This window comes from Podarcis bocagei (genome assembly GCF_964188305.1).
Source record: "Podarcis bocagei genome assembly, chromosome: 5".
NCBI classification, from domain to species: domain Eukaryota; kingdom Metazoa; phylum Chordata; class Lepidosauria; order Squamata; family Lacertidae; genus Podarcis; species Podarcis bocagei.
Window position 1 is genome coordinate 29,515,640 of NC_138129.1, and position 21,789 is coordinate 29,537,428.

General features: G+C 43.7%; 1 protein-coding gene across 2 annotated transcripts in view; it reads left to right on the forward strand.

The window, feature by feature from the left end:
* DLGAP4 (DLG associated protein 4) overlaps window positions 1-21,789 on the forward strand; it is a 266,682-nt gene that overhangs the window by 146,782 nt on the left and 98,111 nt on the right. For both annotated transcript variants that reach the window (XM_081196087.1, XM_081196088.1), the window contains exon 2: window positions 16,803-17,852. In XM_081196087.1, coding sequence (XP_081052213.1) covers window positions 16,899-17,852 — 954 coding nt within the window. In that variant the 5' untranslated portion in view covers window positions 16,803-16,898. The remainder of the gene's footprint in view (window positions 1-16,802; window positions 17,853-21,789) is intronic.

Consider the following 21,789-nt stretch of genomic DNA (forward strand, 5'->3'; position numbering starts at 1 on the left):
GGCAAGACTTAACTCAAATGCCCTATGGACTCCTTGTTCTCTTAAGGCAAGAGGGCAAGTCAAGACATTTTGCTGCCTGAGATTGAACAGCAGTGAGTCCTCTCTGCCAAATCAAGGTGCATAGTACCCAAGGGTAGTCAAGTTTTCTAGGCACCTAAAACAGAAAATCCCAAAAAAGCACCACCCCCTGGAAGTAAATATACAACAATAATAAATCAAATTTGCTGCTCTCTCATGGCACCCAAAATCAGCTGCCTTGCTCTGTCTAACAGTGAGGCTGCAAAATGTATTATGTAGGGTGGAATGTGTTCCACTTTACGGGATTTGAAAGGCTGCAGTGGACAGTCTCTGTTTGAATGACTCTTCTATTTGAAGGGATGCTTGGGGAAGGTCAGATTTAAAGATAAAGGGCCTTTAAAAAGGACAGCCTGGAAGCTGTCCATCATCAGCACCTGGACAGCAGTCTGAACAGACACAATGGTCACTTGGTCACTATGGCCTTCCTCACCATGATGAGATGCATTTTTTAAATACTGTGTGTAATTTTTTATGTTATCATATCAAGAACAAAAATTCCAACGAATAACCTTACAACAAATTAATAGCCTTACAATAAATCGAAGACAGCATACGGTTGTACATTGTCATTGAACGTGTTAGATCAGAAAAAAACATCCATCCCTCCATAAACTTATGGGGCTGATTTACATGTGTTTGCTTATGGGAGGTTAAGGCTGATCAGCATCACAATGGACCAGATATTTTGTAATTCAGTGTATTATGTTTCTCTTTAAACTAAAGCAATTGTTTCTAAATTTGCATCTATACATATTAATTATGTGCGAATTGTACGCAGATCTGTACCGACCTTTGTTCTCTTTTTGCTGATGCATTAACTCTTTTTTGGTACTGCATAGCATAGAAACATAGGAAGCTGCCTTATGTTGAGCCAGATCGTTGGTCTATCTGCCAAATCAAATTTTGGAGGGCCGAATCACCCACACTACGCCCTAACTTCCTGTTCTTTTGCTTCTTTTTAAACAGTCATCCACATCTGTGCCAGGAATCTTCTTTTTGTATTGTGTAATGGGCATGGTTCATGTATTCTCTCCTTTCCTCATTTCTCTGTTATTTTGGTTCCTCAGAATCACAGGAGGAAAGGAAAGGAGACCAGTGGTATGCATGGGCTGCTATATTAGGGAACGTGCCTTCCAGATGTTTTGGACTCCAGTTCCGATCACCACTGGTGACAGGCTGTGCTGGCAATGGGAACTGGAGTCCACAACATCTAGAGGACAGGGAGCAAAGGACACAGAGGCCAGTTTGTCTACTAGGAAAGGAACACAACATGCCGCAGGCGGAGGCTGCAAAAACAGCAAAGCCTACTGTAATCAGATTATCCACATCTTGAATTCTCCAGGCAGCTGATTTGGAGAGTGCAATGAGGTGTTGCGGTAAGGGACTATCATGCCAGTTCAGTGGATCAGTCTGTGAATATCACCTGAGCTAATTTGCATGTTGTGTTTAGGATTTGCACATAGTATATATATCCTGCTGCGTCCCTCTTTCTGTCAAGATTCAAAACATTGTGCTTTTTTGGCACAGCTGGGGTGTCTGGTGTAGAAACTTGTGAGGTTCAGTGGTGACTGGTGCCCCCTGGCGGTGGGGGGAAGCAGAAAGACCAACGGTAGGTGGAGCCAGAGCCAATGACAGGCAGAGCCAGCTACAGTGCAGATCTGTACAATCGCCAACTCAGAAGTAAACCCCATTGCATTTATTGGAAGTTGTAAGTACACGTATATAGAACTGCACCCTTGGGGACTCTTTACTATAAAAGACTCTCTCATACGTAATAAAGCTAGGAACATATGCTTTTCCTTTCTCAAGAAACGTACTGTCTTCCAAAGCCTTTCTGCTGCAAATTAAATAGCTGCTTTCATGCAGTATGTTGAAAGTATGCTGAGAGTTGAGTTTCGCTTCTGGTCCCTGCACCATCCTTTTTTATTTGCCCTGAACGCTGCCTCTTTGAAAGAGCTCACCCTGACATTCTGCAACGAGTTTAGCTTGCAGAAGAGCCATTTTATCTGTGACCAATTCTGGTGGGGTATCTGCGTTAGTCCGTGGCAGTGAAAGCAACAAAGAGTCTTGTAGCACCTTAAAAGCACAACAGATTTATTATATTACAAGCTTTCATGGGTCAGAGCCTTCTTCATCAAATTCAGAAAATGCTCACCAACGTGGATAAGCAATAACACGCTGCATTTAGAGAAAAGATGTGTTTTTAAATGTTTTTTTTAAAAAAAGCAGAGGCAAAGCTTCTGCTAGGACAGGGGGAGGGCACCTGTGGCCCTCCAGGTGTTGTTGGACTCCAGTTCCCATCAGCCTCAGCCAGCATGGTCAATAGTCAGGGATGATGGGAGTTTGAGTCCAACATCTGGAGAGTCACAGGTTCCCTATGTCTGTCCTAGGAGAGTTTTCATCCTGAAATTGGGGGTGGCGGGTGTGTAGAAGTTGAATGTAGAATGTATTATAGCCCATAATTCCAAATGGCATTTTAAATGGAAATGAGTGTTAGCAGGGCTGATCCAGACAGAGACTGGGACTATAACACAGGCAGATACTGGGCAGAACAACCCAATGTGGGGTGGGAATCTATACTGGAGAACCCACATTTCCACAACTCTGCTGGGTTTGTTGGTTTGTTTTTTCTATTTTTCCTAACTGATTCTTTTAAAGAGAGAGAGTGTGTACACACACACACACACACACACACACACACACACACAGACAGACACTGTAAAACAAAGCTATAAAAGAGGTGCTTTCTCTGTTATAACTACATCAAGTGTCGTTTTAACTAGAACTACATTACCTCTGAAAATGGCTGGTCCAGGGCTGAACCTGTCTAGAGAATATGTGAGCTTTAGGCTGTCTTGACACACCCCAGAAACACCCTTTTTTGTTCTAGCATCTCTCAGAACACTAAGGATCAGCAGCAATGGTGGAACTTTCTTATCCATGCCAGGGAGACTTCTGACTTCTAGCTGCAGCCAGGGACATCATTCTCCAATCATGGAGATGAAGGTCTGCAGCATCCAAAGGGATAGATCCCAGTTGTCCTTCCTGGGAGCTTAGGATTGCTCCCTGAAAAACATGCCAATTAAATATGTGATAATGCCAGTTACCTACCTTTCCGGAGCAAAATTAAGAAGGCAAAAGGAAGGACTAAGATGTACATAAACTGAAAGACTTCAGGGCTTATTTCAACAGTTTTCTTCTTCATCAGGGGAGAAATTGGCACCCAGTACGATTGAAATTAAACACACACAAAGCCCTTTTATCAGAAATAACCAGTGTGTGACTTAAACCTTCGCTCACAAACCTTGATGAATTTGCAAGCTGTAGGGATCATGGATTTGAGAAAATTAATTTTATGCTTTTCATCCTCCCAAATTTTAAAAAAAAAGAAAATGGAAGAAAATGATTTTTCTCCTTTGTGCCTCTCTGGAATGCATCATAGATTGCAAAACGGAATTGAAATGTAATGAAAACAACATAATCTGTCTCCGGGGGGGTGAGGTCTGCTTTGTGAAAAGCCTGCTTCCCCTTCTGCCCTACTGGGGTGGCTGCCAAAAGGGTAAGGGAAAGGACAAGGAGAAGACAGCCAAGACTTCCAGACTCCATCCCCTTAAGCAAGAGGCTAGATGGTCTTGACTATCTGAGTGCAAACAGTCCCCAAGTACTTAATTCAAGTACTTGCCCCACTGCATCAGTCATTGCACATCAACGGCCACCTGCCGACATGCCCCAAATACTGGGATCTAGAAATATTTCAGGATTTATGATCCAAGTGTGTGGAGTCAATGTTTAATTTCTAAAGTAAAAGATGACAGCTTATTTGGAAGAATAGCCATGCCCCTTTTTATAATACCTTTTAATACCTCTAAATCACCACTGTCACTGAGCTCTGTTACTAGAAACCTGGCACTCCTGATTTCTAGAGGAGTAGCATGCCTGTGTCTGTATTTATGTGTATAGACACATACATATACATACACAGAGTTACATGCACATGTGGGATCTGCAATGTATCCCCCTCACCTCCAAATAGTAATTCCAGCCTGCCTTGCTCTCTGCCAGGAAACTCCATTCCATTTCCTCTTCCCCATATTTCTTTTCCAATAGTCAACATTGCAGGGCTCCAGGCATGGTCAGTCATCACTAGACTGTTCGGATGGGGGAGTTTGCCCTCTTTGTTTTTGTTTTTAAAGTATGTTTCGTACTTCTCTATACTTTAGGGCAGGCATGGAGAACCTTTGCCCCTCCATAGGTTGCTGTGCTTTCCATTGGCCATGCTTGCTGGGGCTGATGGGAGTGTTAGCTCAGCAGCATTTGGAGGGTCAAAGGTACCCCAATTCTGATTGAGGGTTCTCTCAAGTATGATGATACCTCCCTCTTGTTTCTCAGTGACCCTGTTTTTGTTTCAAATCCTAATAACACAGTTTAAAAAGCCATGGATTGTTTAATTAGTGGAATGCCTAGGATAAGGGGAATGTTTGTCCTAGCACCTAGAGATATGTAACAAGGCACCAGGCAAGCTTCCCTGAGGAGAGCATTCCATAAGTGGGGAGTCACTGCAGAAAAGGCGCGTTCTTGTGTTGCCACCCTCTGGATGTCTCCTGAAGGAGGCACAGGAAGAAGGGCCTCAGATGGTGATCACAGAGTCTGGGTTGGTTCATAAAGGGAAAGGCTTGTTAACAGTACGTTTCCGAGCACAATTCAAAGTGTTGGTTCTGACCTTTAAAGCCCTAGACGGCCTCGGCCTAGCATACCTGAAGGAGCGTCTCCACCCCCATTGTTCTGCCCAGACACTGAGGTTCAGTGCCAAGGGCCTTCTGGCAGTTTCCTTGCTGCGAGAAGCCAAGTTACGGGGAACCAGGCAGAGGGCCTTCTCGGTAGTGGCACCCGCCCTGTGGAACGCCCTCCCACCAGACGTCAAAGAGAAAAACAACTACCAGACTTTTAGAAGACATCTGAAGGCAGCCCTGTTTAGGGAAGCCTCCCAGAGTGGCTGGGGAAACCCAGCCAGTTGGGCGGGGTATAAATAATAAATTAATATTATTATTATTATAGTTCTGAGAGTTATTAGGAGACAAACCCCCCGCCCCATTCCCTTCACAGAGCTATAGTTCCCAGAGTGGTTTAACAGTCAATCCGAGACCTTAGATATGGTTAATGAATGTGCTGTGGAGCCTGCCATAGATAGTGTAATGACTAATACATTAAAAGCTGGATTTCTCTTCTGGCTTAAAAGGATGGGTTCCTGGTGGCATAACTTTAGGAAGCCCCACACATAACCTGCATTCATGCGAACAATTTCATTTCCTGATGGATCCACCACTGGAAATGTCCTTATTTCATTGCCAGTCAAAGATCCGGCAGCAATTTTGAGCAGCATCCTAGAGAAAACATCTTTCAAACGACTTCACAGAAAGTCATTTGAAAGAGTACCTACTGAATTGTTCCCTGTTTCAAATGCAGCATCTTCTGTAATCCTTTATTAGCAGCTAGGGGATATACAGTGGTACCTCGGGTTACATACGCTTCAGGTTACATACGCTTCAGGTTACAGACTCCGCTAACCTAGAAATAGTGCTTCAGGTTAAGAACTTTGCTTCAGGATGAGAACAGAAATTGTGCTCCGGCGGCACAGTGGCAGCAGGAGGCCCCATTAGCTAAAGTGGTGCTTCAGGTTAAGAACAGTTTCAGGTTAAGTACGGACCTCTGGAATGAATGAAGTACTTAACCTGAGGTACCACTGTATGTGATAAGCACACATGTATTGTTGGGTGATTGAACCAAAGAATGGAGAAACAAAACTAAATTGCCACAAAGCTTCAGATGTTTACAGAAGTTGTGTTTAATACTGAAACAGGACAAGGAGGAGATCCCACCTGCCCACAAACTGCATAAAACATACAAGTACCTTTTTGGCACAAGGTTATTGAATCTGGAGGTGGTGGTGTTCTGTAACAAAGAGATGAGATTTGCTTGCAAAGATTAGAATAGATTTTGGTAGAGTTATTTTTAGCCTTGGAGTGTTCCAAAACACTTACACCCCACCCAAGAGCCAAAATGAAAGGTGATGTAAGCCCATCTTTGCTCCCCAGTGGCAAGACTCCTTCTTCACACTCATTGTGTGAGGGTGTTGGAGAAGCCAAAACATGCATGCTGGGAAACCAGGAGAAAGTGAAAATTGAATGGGAGAGAGTATTTTAGCTCACAGCTTAACACTTTCCTGTAGGCTACTTCTCTTGATATGCTCCTGTTGCCTGGGTCATCGGTATACCAGTGAAGGCAATTTTAACTTGTTTCGCTGTCCTTCGACCTCTGTGACAAAGGGACTGCACAGAACCCAGAGGTGATGTGCAAAAGTGTGTGCAGAGAATGTGCTAGGTATGTCTCAGCTCCAGTTAAAACGTTCTGCAGAAACCAGTAGGAAATATTTTCCTTGGCTGTACCACTACAAGCTGTAGGAGTGGGAAACTGCATGTCTCAAGCGAAAAACAACAACAACAGAGTACAGGTCCACCTTCCTGCACAAAGAAAAATCATGAGAATACTTTGATGGGGTAGTTTTCTACATACTCTGACTACTGGCAATGTTGGCTGGGGCTGATGGGATATGTAGTCCACCTGGAGAGCAACATATTAACCACCCCCGACCTGCTGCCTGAAGTGGTGCAGTCCAACAAAGTTTCACCACTTAACATATAAATTGGCCCAGAGATTAGAAACTAGTCAGTAAACATTGAATGGCTGAAGACAGGTGTAGGTACTCATGCAGACCAACAGCTAACACTGGTTTTACTTGATTGCGGTAAGCCAGGAGCAGTGAAGGGAAACATCTTTGATTCAGTTCCCATTTAAAGGCAAATCCACCTGACTGGCACTTTACAAAACAATATGCAAACTAAAACACAACCGTCCTTAGGAATCCTCACTTCTTGAATTTTGCAATGCAGTTCTCCAACCAAGTATTCTGTACAAAAATGCATATACTAGGGGAAAGTGTGCATAAAAATACATGTTAGTGAAAACAACATACAAAAAAGGAAATATTAAAGGATATTGCTTTGCCGAAATAGGCACGTTGGGCAAAATTGCAAACAAAAATGTGCATATAGGCACAAATCTGTACAAAAGTGCTGATGAGTTTTCGTGATGACCATTTTTTAAAAAAACAAACCATGAACTGATGTGGAAATATGGAGAATTAAATATTGGGAGAATGAGAAACTGAGGAAACAAAACTGACAGACTTGCCCATCAATAGCCAGGAGTAGCACACCAGTGGCCTTGCCTGGACTATTTAAGATCAATCAGTAGTCCTCCATATGTTCTTGGACTCCAACTCCCATCAGCCCCAGTTTGCATGATCAATGGCCAAGTATGGTGGGTGTTGTAGCCCAGTAACACCTGGAACCACCCCATGTTAAGCATTCTGGCACTTATTGCTATTATATCAATAAAGAAAATAAGGGTTTTTCTGAATGACCTCTTCTCTGAAATTGGAAAGCTGTTCTTTTGAATTATAAATGACTTTCCCAGTGAAATGTGGAAAGACATGACTTCCGGGTTAGCGCCATTGGCGAATGGCGGAGTTCCTCCGACCGGAGGAACTGGCTCCATGGAAACTGGGTCTTCCCGCTGCGGCGAAGGTGGGGACCCACTAGAAATCCCAGGCGGAGGAAGCCTGGGAATGTGGGGTTCGGCAGGGCACCAGGAGTGCCCCCCTACGCACCTGGACCCCATTTTGGGGCTCCGGCATGAAGTGGGGTGAGCGGCACGGTGCTGCAAACTGATTGCTACTTTCACGGAGTGAAGCCGCACAGCCATTGCCGGAGAGCACTGACTTTTTCCTGTGGACAATTGGATTTAAAACAAGTACCCGTGAGTAGAAACGGAAAATTGGGTCAAGAAAGATCTTAATTTGGCACCGAAGCAGGAAGGTTCAAAACAGGAAGTCCGCCTTCCGCTTTTTGTACATAGACTGAAGCAAAAACCTTGTAAGCTAAAGCCTGGAAAGTCATTTAAAAAGTTTAAATTTCCTTCATTTATAATTACTGAAACCCCCTTGGAAGCAGGAGAAAAGGGGGGGCTTTGTTTAACGCCTGCAGGAGAGGGAGTGAAGAAAGATAAGTTTCCACCATCTCTAACCTGGGAACGGGGTGTCAGAGACAGAAATTCTTGGAGAGGTTCATTGACTGTGAATGGAATACTTTGACAGATAGCTAAAGAAGAGAAATAAATTGATTCCAATGTTGCCTTCTGCATTCTAAAGAAACAAAATATCTGGAAAATGAAAGTAATTTTCCTTTGTTGGACTTGCCTTAAAAAAAAATGGATACAAATAGAAATTGTCTCCTCTAGAGGGAGCTTGCTAAATTGTTGCTGCAGTCTACGTGAGGACTCTACAGCTGTCAGATTAAGATCGTGGGACCAGTCCTTTTTGACCTTGACTAAATATGAGCTGGGAGGAAGTTTTGGTGCCTGCTTTACGCAAGACAAGTGCCTTGCTGGAACAGATGCATGAGAAGATGGATTTGATGAATGAGAAAATGGATTTGATGACTGTTGTGGTTAATAACTGTGGACAAACAGGGAATATTGATATAGAAACTATTCAGGGACCACTCAGGAACCTGTACTGATGGGGCAAGTGCAGAAGATAATGGAGGAGGTTGTGGTTGCACCTCAAATAATACAAATGGAGAGACCCGAGGCCCTACAGGAGCATAAGCCACTGTCTTTGAAGATTGAAGTTGGAGTCGGCCAGGAGGAGTCTGGAGCTGAGGAGGTTCTTAACTTTGGAGAGACCTCGAAATATGTTTTTAAATATGTTTTGGACTATATTGATGACTGTGGGGAGTGGGACTCTGGGGAATGGGCTGGTTGGATGAAGGGAGACGAAGATAATTTTGGGTTGGAATCCCAACGAGACCTACTCCCCAACGAGAAAGGAAAGAAACTAAGAAAGAGACCAACAAAAGACAAGGAAAAGTGCAAGTATAAACAACAAGAAGATCTGCAGAAGGGACATGGAAGAGACTTAAGGGCCTCGGACATTAGATTACCAGGTTGATGGACTAGATGGAATGGACAGTAAGGACTGACACGACCCGAGACCAGGAAGAAGAGACGTTGGATGAAGATTGGAAGAAAATCTATAAAGAATTTTTTTTTCCTAGGGAATTAGCCTAAAATTAATGAACATTAGGGAAAATGTTGGAATGAAACTATATGACTCTAGTAGTAAAGATATCAGGAGTTATGTATAATTGAGTATTAAGCGTTAAGCTCTAAAGTATTTTTTGGTAAGATAAGGTTAAATAACTTAAGGTAATTTGAATAACAGAATATGGGGAAAGGATGGAAAGAATTTGTTGAGTTAATTAATAGGTTAAATTGTTAAGATAAATTATTTAGTAAAAATTGAGAAAGATGGAAAGAATTTGCTGAAATAATCAATCAAACTAGAATACAAAAAGGGAGGTGTGAGGAGGTCAATGAAACAAGCAAATGGAAGTTAAAGATATGTAATATGGGATTTATGTCTTTTTTCCCTTCATTTTTATCTTTTTGCTGTATTGTTGCATTGGTTTTTATGTCTTGTTTTTTTCTTGTTTTTTTTTCTTTGTATTGTAGTGTTGTTTTTAATTCTTTTTTTCTTTTCTGTAATTTTGAAATTATTAATAAATATTATTTTTTTAAAAATGAAATGTGGAAAGACATAAGGTAAAAGGACCCCTGACCATTAGGTCCAGTCGTGCCCAATTCTGGGGTTGCGGCGCTCCTCTCGCTTTATTGGCCGAGGGAGCCGGCGTACAGTTTCCGGGTCATGTGGCCAGCACAGCGCACGGAAACGCCGTTTACCTCCCCGCTGGAGCAGTACCTATTTATCTACTTGCATTTTGACGTGCTTTCGAACTGCTAGGTTGGCAGGAGCAGGGACCGAGCAACGGGAGCTCACCCCGTCGCGGGGATTCGAACCGCCGACCTTCTGATCGGCAACTCCTAGGCTCTGTGGTTTAACCCACAGCACCACCCGCGTCCCACGGTGGAAAGACATACAAGAGCATTAAATAAAAACCCACAATTTCCCAGATTATTAAATGCTTTAACTGGGCATTTATCCTCTGTTTTGTTTTTGGTTTTTTGTTGTTGTTTTTTTGCCATTCTCAATCAATTACTTACAAAAGAAATTGTGTTATGCAAAAAGTCCTGGGTTAATCTGTGCCTTCTCCATTTTAAAACAAACAACAACCTTAAGTATCCAGATTGTAAAAGATAATCTGCCAAAGATCTCAAGGTCCTGACCCCTCACTCCCACCCTGGGAATGTTATAAAACACTACCATTTGCAAGTGATGCTATACTGCTTAAGGGGGGAAAACTGAAGGGCTTTTGGACCTGTATGCTCAAATAAACCTAAGAGGCTTGTAATTGCTAGCCAGAACTTTGACTGCAGTAGTGTAGCACTCAAGAGCTGAAAGGGGGGCTTTGAAAAGGAGGATATGGAACCTGAATTAGCCAAGTCATAAGAAACCCCATACCAGCATTGGGGAACCTCCAGCCCATGGGCCAAATTTGGCCCACCAGCATTGGGCCTGTGAGACCATTCCCCCCAAACCATGCCCACCTACCCCAGGTTCTATTCCCCAGCATCTCCAGGTACAGTGGGTGGGGGCCTGTTTGAAACGCCCAACCCTATGATCTAGGGAGAGTTGCAGTCAGTCCATGTAGACAGTAGTGAGCTAGATGGACCAATGATATGACTCAGTATAAGGCAGCTTCCTGTGTAAGCAGCAATAAATGAGTTAATTGCTGCTGTGCCAAGGCACTTTTTTATTTTCAAACTATAAAAGGACAAGAACAGGGAGATACAGCTCATTTTGCACGCAGAGAACAGCTTCTTATGTTACAGAGAGGCTATGAGAACTACTCCTCCCCTTGTGCGCTTCTTTGTAGGGTCTGAGATGTTCCCTGCCCCCGTGCACATTTCACCACACTGGGCAGGGAGAGGCGGGGGGGTGAGGTCCAATTTGGACATACATTAAGAAAAAGCAAGGCAAAACACAAGTTGTTTGAGCTTCTGTCCTACGTTAAAGCAGGGTACCTGCTAGCATCTTTTTCACTGCTGCAGAGTTGAGGCTGCCATGCCTTGATGCACGTTTGTTGCTTCCTGAAACAGCAGAAGAATATGCAGCGCAGCGCTCCCCAAAGTACTGTGATATCCTGCTGCATAAGACAAGCTCGTACACTGGCCACCTCAATGATCCGTCCAGCTCAGCATTCTGTCTACCCACACAGACCACATTAGGTGGCTGATGTCTCAAGGAAGTTTGCAAGCAGTGCAATGGAGCAATGTTGACCCCCTGTTGCTAACGCTCAGCATCTAGCAGTCAGAAGTAATGGCTCTGAAAATGGATGATTTCACTAATAGATTTGCCCTCCATGTAGTTATCAAAGCCAGTAGTCCAACTATTTCACACCCAGGTTTCAACTGTAAGCCTGCAGTATTTCACTTTTACTATCTATGTCCGTATTTCCTCTTTTTAATAATCCCTCTCTTCTTCTCTCCACATTCTTAATTTTTAAAAGCATTTTTTAATAGAAAACAGCACAACACTCCTTAGGACAGGATATATTCTGTTGTGGGATATTATCTGCCAGTTGAACACTAAAGATTTACACTTTTAAAAGTGAAAGCAAAAGTTATTTATGCTAGTTGGGAAACAACATGACCAGTAACAATTCCAGAACTGCGCTGCTGATGCTCTCTACAAAGATATAATTTTGTGTGCATTTTTGTGTGTGTGTGTGTGTGTGAGAGAGAGAGAGAGAGAGAGAGAGAGAGAGAGAGAGAGAGAGAGAGATAGTGCCTATCCTCCAAGGAGCTCAAGGGAGTGTACATAGTTCTCTCTTTCTCCAGTGTATCTTCACAACAAGCCAGTGAGGTAGGTTGGGCTGAGAAATAGTGATTGGCCCAAGGTCACCCAGTGAACTTTATGTGTGTACAGTGGTACCTCTGGTTACGAACGGGATCTGTTCTGGAGCCCCGTTCGCAACATGAGCAGAACGCAACCCACGTCTGCGCGTGCACTGGTTGTGATTCGCCACTTCTTCGCATGCGCGTGACATCATTTTGCGCGTCTGCGCATGTCCGAGCGGCGAAACTCGGAAGTAACCCTTTCCGGTACTTCCGGGTCACTGCGGGATGTATCCTGAAAGAACTTAACATGAAACAGACGTAACAAGAGGTATGACTGTATGGCAATTTGAACCCCCGCCTCCTGGGTCTTTTAAAATGCCATCATTGTACCCTCTCATTCTGATCTTAACGATGGCCTGTTACACAACACCAAAAGAGAGGAAATGTGCCACCAAGAAAGAGTCCACAGATCTATGTAACATTTTCATATGCCAGTTAATAAATATATAGAAAGATGCAAATTTGTAATTAATTACTATAATTCAGTCGGCAATGCAATGCATCTCACCATTGTGGAGAAGACTGTAACCAAGTGACCTCTGTGCCCGCTCCCAGGTTAAGTATTGGAGAACCCTCCTGCTTTCCAGAGAGCCAGTGTGGTGTAGTGGTTAAGAGCAATAGACCCGTAATCTGGGGAATCGGGTTCGCGTCTCCGCTCCTCCACATGCAGCTGCTGGGTGACCTTGGGCTAGTCACACTTCTCTGAATTCTCTCAGCCCCACTCACCTCCCAGAGTGTTTGTTGTGGGGGAGGAAGGGAAAGGAGAATGTTAGCCGCTTTGAGACTCCTTCGGGTAGTGATAAAATGGGATATCAAATCCAAATCAAAGCTCAGGCTTTGAGTGTCATCACCCATGTGGCTGTAACAAGACCACCCACCTAAGAGGGAGGTGTCAACACTAAAGGCCAGGGCAGGGGAGAACAGGAAGCCCAGAACAGCCCAACCAGGACCGAGGTACTCAGTGATGATGGCTAATTGTTGGGGAAGTGAGGGAGATAGGAATGGCATGGCTGGAATCCTGACAGCAGCACTGCAACGTTTTCTTGCTGGTCCTACTTGCTCCCGATAAAAGGAAAACAACAAGCCCCAATCCCTCTGTTTCAAAGCTTACAGCCTGACATTTCTGTTGCATTCCTGACGCAGCACCTCTTGAGTACTGGACTTGGCTGCTCAAGACTGTGTACTTCATCTCATGCTGATCAAAGTTTCTGCTTCTGTTTATTATAGATTTCTGGTGTGTGTGTGCATGTTTTCCCCCGCCCTCCCCATCGCCCTTTCCTCAAGTGTGTGTGTGATTCATGCCTTTGGGGAAGCTCAATTCAGAGGCAGCTGCTGCTTCTCAGTGGGGCTCCTGTTTCCACCCAGCCATGCGACTCAGTTTGACAGGCACCCACAGATCTTAAGCCTTTGGCCAAGGTCAAGTCACCTACTGAGCCAAGGACTCAAGAATAGACAAGATTCCAGCTAAAGATCCCCCAATCTGCAGCGTGCTACTGGCTCTCTGCCATCTCTGTCTCATTAGCCCCACTTTAATGGCTGCTTGCTTAGTTTGCAGAGTTCTTTGCCTGCTCCGTGAGGAAAACACTTGGTCGATTTTGGAAGCATGATATGGCTGAAAGGAGAGAAATAGGCGAAGTGCTTTTCCTATGAGTTTTGCCTTCCCACCCCAAAACATCCCCCCAACGGAGAGCTGGACTACTTGACAGTCTAGCTGAACTATACTTTTGCAAAGAGAAAAACATTAGCCAAGTGCCCTCTATTATTATTATTATTATTATTATTATTATTATTATTATTATTATTATTATTATATTTTATTTTCACCTTTTACATGTATAAAATGTCATAAAAACAGCTAGAAATAGTCGGTACAAAAAAGAACTGAAGCTAAATTTAGAAACCAATGCAAAATGAACGTCTAAGGCAGAGACCTTTCCATCTAGCAGGAAAGTCTTTCCAAAACAAGAATGGCTTGAGTTGTTTCTGGAAAATACAGAGAATGTGTAGCTATTGTAACTCAACATATAGGCCTATTTATGTGTAAACTAACGCTTATCATAATTAACCCCTATTGAGATTCTCCCAAATTAATCCCGGGTGGTGTGTGTGTGGGGGGGAGAGAGAGAGAGAGAGAGAGAGAGAGAGAGAGAGAGAGAGAGAGCGCAGCAGTCCCTGCCTCCAACTGGGAATCCCACTACCATTAACTTGAAGGTCTGTCTAGAGCAAGAATGACCAATGTGATGGTCTCCAGTCACTGGACTACAGCTCCCATTATCCCTCTTGATTGGTCATGCTGGCTGAGACTGATGGGAGCTGTAGTCCAACAACATTGAGACAGCACCCTAGTATAGAGCCTCTTCACGTACAGCTTCACCGAGCTGCTTTGGGAGGAGTGTTTCCATGGCATGGCTCAACTCTTTCAAATGACAGCTCTTAAAAGGCATAGCACTGATCTACCACCCAAAATAGTGACCTCCTCCAGTTGCAAGCCTTAGACTATCTTACAGGGTTGCAAGTTGTGTGGACCTGATGTCTAGAACCAGGCAAATGTTTTGTAAGATATGCTTACAAAACATCACAGCCAAAGCCTAGTCCCCATGAGCAATGACCTGGCCTGACAGCAGCCAAAAGATTCCATCAGCAAAGCAGAATGAGACATCTTGTCACTCTTTTCAGGTGAAGAGGGGTCGCTAAATAAGGCAAGCAGTGAATCTGGTCACAATCTGCTTGGACATTCTTCTACCCAGCAAGCTCCATGGAAAGGAACACAATGCTTTTGCACATCTGTTATTTCTCCTAATGAGGCTTGTTGAGGAAAGGAACATCCTGGTTAACTGTGCCTTCTATCAGGTAGTGGGAGGGATGGAATGGCTTTCGATACTGTGTGAAGAATAGGCTTTCCACCTGTGGTATGTAGAGGAGTGCGTAAAGCATATGCCTTATCCTACATCAGGACATTAAAACTTGAGATCCTGTAAGCCAGCCAAGCCTGACCAGATGGCCCATCAATACATTTCCCACTTCTAATGATGGTGGCCCAAATACCTAGCAATTCTAAAGAAAGCAAGCATGAAAATGCAATAATGCACCTGCCTACCCCAGCTATTTCTGCAAGGATGAAAGCATCTCTTTGCTCTGGGGTAGGAGCTAATTGCTTGCAGCAATCAGGAAGGAAGATTTGATGGCTATTATCTTAGCATGAATAGCTGCAAATGCTCTTACTAATGTGGGATTGTGTGCAGAGGACTCTGTGTTCCTCCTCTCCTATATACATATTTATGGGCAGATCCATATGGATGTTCCAGAGTACAGAAGCATGACTGATGCTCCTGAATTGTCCTTGACCTTTCTGCTTGTCCAATTAGCTTTGCTGACGGGGTGGGGGGAGACAGAATCATGGCCCATTGCTATGCTGCCCCAACACCCTTCGAGTCGCTTGCATCTTCTCTCGGCGACTTCCTCATTCACGGCCTTATCATTGCAATCGCAGGGAGCTTGAGAGTGCCTCGCAGCTGCTTGCTTCTAAACTCTGGAGTGCCTAATGCACAATAGCATGATGAGGAATGGAAAAGGAGCCAAGCCAAAGCCCTTGGCAAGCCGGGATTTGTAAGGGAGGAAAAGAATAAAAGAATAACGTTGCCTTTCATATATTTCCGCAAGCACTTATCAAGTCATAGCTCTTTCATGCTCCAGTAGTTCCGACTGTGATATGAGGCTAGATCCATCCTCATAAAACTCATAGGCAACATTATCAGGAACAAATTCATAAGGGAAGGGAAGAAAGTTACTTGATCCCTTTATACATGTTTTTCTTACAGTTTGATTCTTGGATCTAAGCTTGTTTAGTCCCATTGATTTCAGTTAGATTAAATCAGCTTAAATCTAAGTGCTTCTGGTTTAATTGGGTATGAATCAGGCTACTGAAATCCTTTTTGCACCTCTAACCCAAACTGGCTCTTAATATTGATCTCCGAGGTTTCCTTTAAAGAATGATTAATCTATGGGTTTTCCAGGTGATTCTAGAGCTCTCTCCCATTTATAAAGTTGGGGGTAAAGTGACTAAATGAAGAGTGCATAGATTTTTCACTCATTTGGATCTATGACTTCATATGCCCTCAAGCAAGCGGCAAGATATTTTGAAATTCCCAGCTAATTAGAATGAGTTGATGGTGCTAGATGAGAACAACTGGAAACATATTTCATGGGAGTCAGCTTAATAGGCTGGGAGATCTACAGATTCATCTATGAAACCGAGCAGATTTTCTTCTCAGATTGTGAGAGGAGGGGAATAATCAAAAGAGAGCAATTTAAACCTATTCTGCTTTGACTGTCCCAGTTTATATGTATCCTGGACGCCATAATGTCCATTTGATCTGCCAATGGTGTTTATGTTTACATCTGGGACCTGTTAAACAATGGTGCAACATGAAGTACACCTTCTTTAGGATTCCAGCCATTCTGGCCCCCTCCAGCCATGGTTTTCTGCCTGACACCCCCTAAAACAGCCAATAGGTATTCTATAGGCACTGAACATGCTCAGTGTTGTTGTTTTAAGTTCTCCCCCCACCTTATCCTTTTTCTGTTTATTTATTTTTAACTTCTGCAAAGCTTGGGGTTCCTCCCAAGCCTGTCTCTTGTACGCTGGTGCACATTTTGGCTACATAAACAAGAACACTTCTGCCTAAACATTGGAAAGAAAGCATGTTCCATCCGTTACAACCTGTCTGTTTGTCTTTCTTTGACTCTAGGGCAATCTCCCAAAGGAGAGAGCGTGACCAAGGAACAGCGTTGAACTATCCACAACACCATCCTCCAGAAGCAATGCTCTAGGAAACCTTTGCACCATGAAGGGGTTAGGAGATAACAGAAGCCGCCATCTCTCTGATAACCTGGACTCCCCCCAAGACTCTCTTTATGCCACCCAAGACAGGAATCCCTATCTCCTCAGCCCCACAGACTCCTACACAATGGACCCTCGATTCCCCACGCCCAACTCTCTCCACAGCGATTGCCTCCTTCCACTCAACAACCAGATTTCCAACAGCAGCACATTTCCACGGATCCATTACAACTCTCACTTTGAAGTGCCCGATGAGAATCCCTTTCCAAGCCATGCCCAAGCTACCAAGATCAACAGGCTCCCTGCCAACCTCCTGGACCAGTTTGAGAAGCAGCTGCCTGTCCACAGAGATGGCTTCAGCACCCTCCAGTTCCAGAGAACCTCTGACGCCAAACACCGGAGCGAGAGCCCCGGGAGGATCCGGCACTTGGTTCACTCGGTCCAAAAGCTTTTTGCCAAGTCCCAATCCCTGGAAGGTGCGTCCAAAGGCAGCATGAATGGCAAGAAAGGCACGGAGGACTCAAAGCAGAACCGCAGGAGCAAAAGTAAGGACCGGGCAAAAACCACCGAGACAAAACGCAGGACCAGATCCAACATATCGGGCTGGTGGAGCTCAGATGACAATCTAGACAGCGACACCTGCAACTATCGCAACCCTATGGGCCTCATGACCCTAGGCAGACAGCCTGATCATAGCCAGCCTAGGTACTTCATGCATGCTTACAACACCATCAGCGAACATATGCTGAAATCCTCCAAGAGCAATAATGACCTCAAGGTCACCCCCTGTGCCAACATCCCCATCAGCAGCGAGTCCAACTACATCAAGAGAGGCTCCTGGTCCACACTCACACTCAGCCATGCACGGGAAATGTGCCAAAAGGCTTCCGCTACCATCGATAGAGCTTTGCTGAAATCCAAGTCCTGCCATCAAGATTTAGCCTATCAGTACTTGCAGGTGGGTGCTGTGCTCATTGCATAAATGTTTCATAAAGGGCACTCTGATTCACTGTGGCCAGCGGTCTTGTTTGCAGGGAAGTAGCAGGGTTGCAGCAAAATAAATAATTCATTCTGTGTTTCCATCCATTCAAGCCACCCTACCCTATTTTTGCATGGTCACAAATAGAGCTTGATGGGAAATTTACAATGGAGGCTTTCCTATTCAGGTTAGACTTGTGAAGAAATATTCTAGTCTGAACTCCCCGGTTATGACAAAAGTAATAACTCAGGGTTCCTTCAGACTGTGAGTATCTTGCAAGACAGATTCAAGTGCATACCAGAACCTTAGATTTGCACATTTAAAATGTGCACCATAAAGGACTACACTAGGTGGATAACTATTTAGGTAATGTAGAGATATGCCTGGAAAAGATCTGAACAGCTTCCTCTCCTTAGGTGGGGAAAAGCATCCCATTAAGACTTTTGCTCGCCACTTGTAAAGCCCACTGTCAGCTATTCTCCCTCACATAAGGGACTCCACTAAACTCATCCAATCATTTTGACCATTTTAGCATTCTTACAGTCAGAGTCACTGAAGGGTTAGATGCAATCCTGTGGACTCATTTAGATGAACGCTGTAAGAGAAGTTTAAATACAGAAGTTTAAAATCAAGCAAGGGACCGTGTTATCCTTGACATTTCACTGATTAGAAAGGGGCAAGTTTTCTTCTGTGTTAATAAAAATATATGTAGGAACTGTGCTTGAACTGAAGAAGAAAAAGGTCTGTGTCTTTACCCCATCAAATTTGTGTCCTCTTAAGGGAGGCCTATTTCTCAGTCTAAGAGACAATGAACCTGTGGCAACTGGAAATAACTCCCTAGAACATCTCCATTAACTTTTTCTGTCAGTGTGATTTTATTGGAGAGTTTCAGTGTCTGAAACTGTGTTAAATAACAAGATAGAAGTAGATGACAGGGAGAAAACGTTTAACAAGCCTCTGAAGCCTTTTTCTACCAAAGATATTGGAGCAGTTATTTGTACCTATAGAATCCCTTAAGGACCTTTGACATTAGGCACACAAAGTTTCTTATCAAGTTACATGCACGTTACTTGACATTTTTTTCCACCCAATTCCAATGAAAATTTATTTATTAAAAATCAAAAGGCCATGTTTCATGATGTGAGTGTCCTCACTCGCATACACATACAGTGGTACCTTGGGTTACATACGCTTCAGGTTACATATGCTTCAAGTTACAGACTCTGCTAACCCAGAAATAGTACCTCAGGTTAAGAACTTTGCTTCAGGATGAGAACAGAAATCGTGTGGCGGTGGCACAGCGGCAGCAGGAGGCCCCATTAGCTAAAGTGGTGCTTCAGGTTAAGAATAGATTCAGGTTAAGTACAGACCTCTGGAACGAATTAAGTACTTAACCCGAGGTACCACTGTAGTTGGAAAGGTTTTTTTTTACTTATCAGGGATCAGTTGTGGGAAAGGATTAAAAGGAATCATCTTACAAAAGCATTATTTGAATAAAGTACTAGGTGGCATAAGATACACACCTATAGAGTTTGGGCAACTCCCCGTTTCCAAGGGGCTTGCATTCCAGGTCAAAGCATGTTTCATAAACCCACCCAACACCATCACACCCTGCCCCCATTACACCCATTCCGTCCCCTTTCTTCCCTCTTCTGGATATAAAAGGATCTGTGCAGCAGTGGTCATGCATCAAGTGGACTCTCCTAAAATGGTTGCCTTCTGTAATACAAAAATGTTGACTGAATGTTGTCCTTGAGACATAAAAGCACATTATTGACAGTATAATGTAAAAAGCTGCCCTGGACATAAATTAACCCAGCTTTTGTTCCTAAATGGTTGAGTTGCGTTCCCCCTCCTGCGGTTCTTGCAAATAAAAATTAGGGAGAGACTGTACTCAATTGAAGACCTACTTAGAAAAGTACCATCATTTGTATTTTCTATTCAATTTGTGTCAAAACATTACAATTATAGGCAAGCGCAGAAAACTCCCAACTGATTGACATTAAATGAAAGATATAAACAGGGTATCAAAGCTGCTTAAAAATAATTCAACAGAAGCCCTGTGAACCTCCTCACTCTGCCCTGCTACTGACATCAATTGGCCAGATCCTTGAAGTGTGAAATAAGTTCTTTATTTCTCAATGGCCCTTGTTTCCTTTCCTGTGAGACGTGCTTGAATAACATACTGTAATTGGATCTTGCATATGAGTTTGTCTTGGAAGAAAGGGCTTCTGATCCAAATGCATTGATGCTAAATTGGATAATTCCAGGTGTGATTCCAGTTTCTGCAGATCCCAAGTCCCCTCCCCTCTCCCCCAAAAAAGCTACTATACTTAGTTACGTTATATTGGGCATCAGTATAAAGCAGCTCAGGATCCCGTCTCATTCTCCAACACAATTAAGTCATACAAGACACAAAGCTAAGTGCAATTAACAGTCACTGTTTAAATGACAGCAGAGCATGAGTGAGGCGAGGAGAGGTTTAACTCTTTCTCTCCATTTTCTAAACCCACCATTGGGTTTCAAGGGAAACTCCCAAATCACACTTTTGGAGTCTTCTGAATTGCATATAGCAGCTTCAGAGTGGGATTTTTTGTTGGGATTGTGCCAGGGAGGGAAAGAGTTAAGCTTCCTCTCCTCATCCCCCACAATCCAGAGGCAGCTCAGGCTTCCCCTCTGCTGCTATTTACATAACAAAATCCATGTGCCTCTTAATTGCATTAAAGCAATACATATGGTGTATGGTTAGGAAACTAACCTCTTAAGCCAGTGCTACTCAGCCCAGCAATCCCTGTTTCATACAGTATAGGAAAGTTTCGTGCATCCCTAAATCCCAAACAGCATCTGCTTCAATACAGGCACACATTTATGACAGGATCAGAGCCGCTATGGATGTTGCCTCTATTTATTGCTGTGATTGTTGCTGCTGCTGTTTGCAATGGAAATCGGATCTGCCATAAGATACAGTAACTTCAATTCACCAATGGACAATTCACCACTGGACAAAATACCCCCCCCCAAAAAAAAAAATAATAATAATCAGTGGCTTTTTTTAGTTTGATGTGAGTTTGACACACTGTTGAGGTATTGAGTGGAAGTATTTGTGATAAGGCAGAGGGTGGCAGGTGGTGTTATTCTGCCTTCCCCAAGCCACAAGAAGTAAAAAGAAGCCTTTGCATAATTGGTTTCCTTTAAAAGAGACTCCAGGCGTGTTTATAACAATTTGTGAACCCCCTTACATGTGCGTTAAGAAGCTGTTTTAGGGCACAAGATCCCAGGTGTCTGGAGCCAAGGATTTGGGCATCAAGAGCTCTACCATCCTTATTCCCTGATGTACAGGATCAGCAGCTTGCAAGCAGAGGGAGTCTACTGCTGGCCTGATCTCTGCTGTTCTCCAGCACCACCACTGAAGCTGGCCAGAGAGTATACTGCAGTTTCAGTTGAGCAGGAGCTCATGACCAGAGGAGCTAATAGGATACCATTGGCTTGTTTGGGCCTGCCTCCTTAGTCCCGGCTGCTTATAGTAGCTTTGCTACTATTACTAGGCTTCAAAGTACTATGAGCTGTAAATACACAAGCCTAAATTCTCTCTCTCTCTCTCTCTCTCTCTCTCTCTCTCTCTCTCTCTCTCTCACACACACACACACACACACACACACACACCTTCACTGCAAATATATTCTTTTTTCCAAGACACTTATCTAAAGCTTTTGTCCTTTAAGAAAAACCTTTGAATTCCAATCATCCGAGCAGATCCTTGATTACAGTGAATTGGCCTATTTGTATGAATGATTCTTCTCAACCCACCTTGCTCCAGGGAGATGTTATTGCTTACAAACATAACTTGATCATTACCATATATTTCCCAAGCCCTCCAGCTTTGTTGCCTCACCAGGTTTTGTGATTTTTGCACTTT